The sequence below is a fragment of the Phallusia mammillata genome, chromosome 8, assembly GCF_965637545.1.
Source record: "Phallusia mammillata chromosome 8, kaPhaMamm4.hap1.1, whole genome shotgun sequence".
Lineage (NCBI taxonomy): Eukaryota > Metazoa > Chordata > Ascidiacea > Phlebobranchia > Ascidiidae > Phallusia > Phallusia mammillata.
In genome coordinates, this window is record NC_137259.1 from 7,845,509 (window position 1) to 7,849,682 (window position 4,174).

The following is a 4,174-nucleotide window of genomic DNA, read 5'->3' on the forward strand; positions in this document are numbered from 1 at the left end:
CAGTGAAAAATTAATTAAGCAGTTGCACGTTTGAACAAAAACAAACAAAAAAGATTTTATTAGACAAAAAACTGGGACTTGATTCCGAAAATAAGATTTGCCTGACTCGTTTCTTTACCAACGTATGATGTCGATGTAAAACGTTCTTAAGAGCGCCCACTTGTCTCCAAAATTTGGTCAGTCACGTGTGTAGCATCAACCAATGACGAATCGAATCGGAGGTCAATGGAAAACTACTTTTTTTGCTGCATCGGCGTTTCGCCCAAGGGAGTAATTTATTATTTCGTCACACAGTAACCGTAGTAGCTGTAGGTGTAGCAGTACTGCTTTGTAGGTGCTGTTGGTTTGAAGGATCATTAGGTTTACTGAGTTGTTTTATGTTTTTAAACAGATATCAAATCGAAACATTTAATTACGGGAACAATATTTGAAAATATTGAAGTAAAAATGAAGGTTTTAATTCTTATATCTCTCATTGCTTTTTTTGGTAAGTGTTTGATTTTTTTTACTTTCAGTAGATACAAATGCCAACTATCGTAGTTGCAAAATTGTAGAAATATAGCATTTAACTTAAAATTAGCAAATGAAAATAATAATTAGGTTTCAACTTAGCTGCAAACAAGTACTATGGAAAAAGAATGTCTCCATTGTTTGTTTTATACAGTATTTTGCATCTAACAACACCAGTTATGTTAACAATATATTTTTGATGTATTTCTTGTGAATTTAATCTTTCTTGTATATTATCAATAGAGGCCGTAAATGCTCAAAATTCAACATGTGCAAGATACCAATGGGGTGCAGATTGTTTGAATATTTGTGGAGAATGTTTTGTGGAAGATCCAACAGGTATGACAATAGCAGTATTAATTTTACCTTTTAAAAATTATTTTAACATTATATATATTTTTTAATGGTTTGTGTAGGATTTTCTGATTGTCTGTTAAATTTCCCAATGCTAGGTTAGGTTTGCTGTTTAGGTTAACTGTACTGTTTAAATTAAACAACTGTTCGCGAAAGTTTTTACCTGTAAAAAATAAAAAAAACTATATATTTTTAACTGTTTTTGTGGTCTATTAAAGCCTTATAAATTCACACTTTTTGTCTAAAATAGACCTAAAAAGTGCTTGATATAGATCAGTGGTTCTCAAACTTTTTCATTATTTTTTCCAAATGGTCCCTTCACCATTATTTCGAGGGCTCGCGGTCCCAAAGCCTGAATGTGTATTTCAGAAAAACGAAAGTAGATTGCAGGATTTTAGCTAGATATGCAAAATTGCGCATAAGCATGTGACATCACAGATAAGACAAAAAAAATACGATTGTGCACGAACAATTGCATTTTTGTTAGTTGTCATGCAATAAAGACCATTGTTTAGCAATGGAGACAAACGATTCTTAATTCATCTTTGATTTAAACTTATTCAGTGGCACAAACCGACGCCAAATAAGTGTTGGTATCGAAAACTGAAACAAAATATTTACCGAGTACGAGTATCAATACCACTCAAATCATTCAATACCATCGATACCGAGTACCGGGTATCAGGTACCCGTCCCATCACTAATTATTGTGCTATTCATGTGATATCTTTAAGTTGTTTAAATTTAAAATGTGTTTTTAGCCCGCATTTGTAATGTGGACACTGGAAAATGTGCAAAGGGTTGTCTTGGAGGATACACTGGTGAATTATGTGATCAAGGTAAGCAATAGTTTGCTTGCTACTACTTGGAATTTCGCACAGGAAAATGAACCACTTTGCAGAACAAAAGTTTTGCCTATTTGCAAGGCTATTGCCACCCATACTACCAACATCTTCACTATCCTTTCAAAAGTTTATTATGTTGGAAAAATATTAACCAAAATATGATGAGGTTCAGGCCAATCACTTTAGCATGTCAATAGTTTTAGGTGGATGACCTTTTTTTTCCTTGCTTGATTGTATTTCTTTTAGCTATCTGCAAGGGTGGATGTGGATCTGGAGAGTGCCTTGCCCCAAACTTTTGTGGAAACTGCGGTGACATTTCAAAGATTTCTCCCAACTGTGAAGGTTAGTTGAACTTAAACCAGGTTTCCACAACCTTTTCGCAATCCACTGTTGCATCACAAGTCCCTATTTCTCCAAAAGTTTTGTTTGGTAATAAATTATAGTTGTAAGATAAAGAATTACTGTACGAATATTTCATCTACTGGTTCATGTCCAAAAGTTTACATTGAAGCCTTATTTTATTCATATATTTAAGTGACTAATTTGTTAATCACTGTTAAATGAATGCACAGGGGCATAAATTTGTTTCTGTGGCTGTATGGCTGCAGGTTGTGTGCCCTGTACTCAAGAAAACTTAAAGACTTATTGAGACACTGAAGTATTGAAATGCTACTTGTAACAACATATGGTCAATAAAATGCACACAACAGATAATCTTCTAACATTTTTGTTTGGTATGGCTTTAAGTGTTACCTTTGCAATAACCCTATATTATCTAATATGTGTTGATCAGAAATACAGATATGACATGTGGACTCTATTATGTTTCCTATTTTAATTTCCGTCTTCCAAACGAAAACACAATTTATGGTTTTGTTTTAGATATTCGTCTGCGTGGACTTCTTGGTGCACTTGGAGCATTTGTTGTCATTGGTGTTTCTATTACTCTTTGTGGATTTGGCTCAGTCTGGTACAAGAGGCGACAAAACACACCCGTCGCTCTCTAAAATAACATGTCTTAGCTAGGATTTTTAATGCATGCAACTGTCGTATGTCCCACATTTTGTAATTTGTTACACCTGCTAGGAGAAAAATCAAACAAGCTTCAGCTTTTTTACCAAATATCTTTGCAGCATTTGTTTCTGCAATTGGTAAATCAGCAATCATTTATTAAAGGCTACCCTTTCTTGCTTACTGCTAGTTATTAGTGGAAGAAAATTTAAAACCTTAAAATGTTTTTATTACAAAAGTATTTGTTTTAACACAACTTTTTCTGAGTTACTAATATCTTTATCCTGAAATTGTTCACACTTTTGTCAGGAAGGTGCTCTCTTAAATGTAATTTCGTTGCATTTTGAACAATCAATCCAAAAATAAATTTGAATTTGGGAACACTGTTTGTTTTATTTTGACACATGTCCATATATACACGCAAAAAGTTTCCTTTCATATGCTTGGGATAAGAAATTCGTTTAGTGCAGGTCATGCGCTTCGATGTTACGGGTCCAAACCGGCCGCGCGCTTTCCATGAATTAATAATTAACTAACTCAACGGTTTGTGTAACCAGGATGCACAAGGCAGAAGGACAGTCGGAATTTACTGCGCAACGACTGTGCGACCTTGTCATAACCAATGTCATATTTTGGTACAGTAGTAGCTTCGTGCAGTTGAAAGCACAAAACGGTATTGGTAACTAAATTGTTTCCCGTTTGTTTTCAGGAAATTAATCGTTTTCTATTTATGCTGCTGATGTAGCAGCCTTGCCTCGATGGCAATTCGGTTTGCCTCATGAAACATTAAAACTTTTTTCAAAAGTACCATTCTAAGAAATGATTTAAAACAACCTTTAGGCGTCGTTTTAACTCATTTTGTTCTTTCTGGGCCTTGTAAGCCAAAACTTTCGGCACAAACAATAAGAAACCACTCAGTCAGTCGAAACAATGCATCGATTCACGCAGATTGTTATCACCGACTATGCGCTATTGTTTCCAGACAAAGCAGTCGTTGCCCAGCATACAATCGCCTCTAAGGAATTAGAAACGATTGCTTGAAACAATGTGCTGGGTAACCTCTATGTGTAATTATCGATTGTGACCTTGTTACGGGGATCGTGCGTTCTTTAATCCGTTGACGAGAATCGTCGTGAAGAGGTTTTCTCGTTACAGCACTAACGCACCAATGACCTTGCCGGATAATACCAACTGTCGTTGTTTCGCCCCCTTGCATATGTGCCATCTGTTGCGACTGCTGGTTCCGTTAAATCGGTTTACTCAAGCAAACGCTGCAGAAAAATATTCATTATGACGTCACAATTACCGCATGTCCAATCTTCTAGTATTGTAAAGTGAGCTTTGTAGGCGCCGGGTTTTACAAAAATGCAAGGTGGCGGACTTAAAGTATGACGTCATTTTATGTGCAAACACATCAGCTCAAACTAAATTCCCAACTAACTTACAATAGAATG

The 4,174-nt window shown here is 35.4% G+C and overlaps 1 protein-coding gene across 1 annotated transcript; it reads left to right on the forward strand.

Annotated features, from left to right (window-relative positions):
- Positions 1-361: 361 nt before the first annotated feature.
- On the forward strand, positions 362-3,101 carry LOC145205164 (fibrillin-3-like). The gene is made up of 5 exons (XM_080077820.1): positions 362-487; positions 754-849; positions 1,626-1,703; positions 1,956-2,051; positions 2,592-3,101. Exons 1-5 carry the CDS (start codon positions 448-450, stop codon positions 2,714-2,716), a joined length of 435 nt encoding a protein of 144 aa, XP_079933946.1. The 5' UTR covers positions 362-447; the 3' UTR covers positions 2,717-3,101.
- The last annotated feature ends 1,073 nt before the right edge of the window (positions 3,102-4,174 follow it).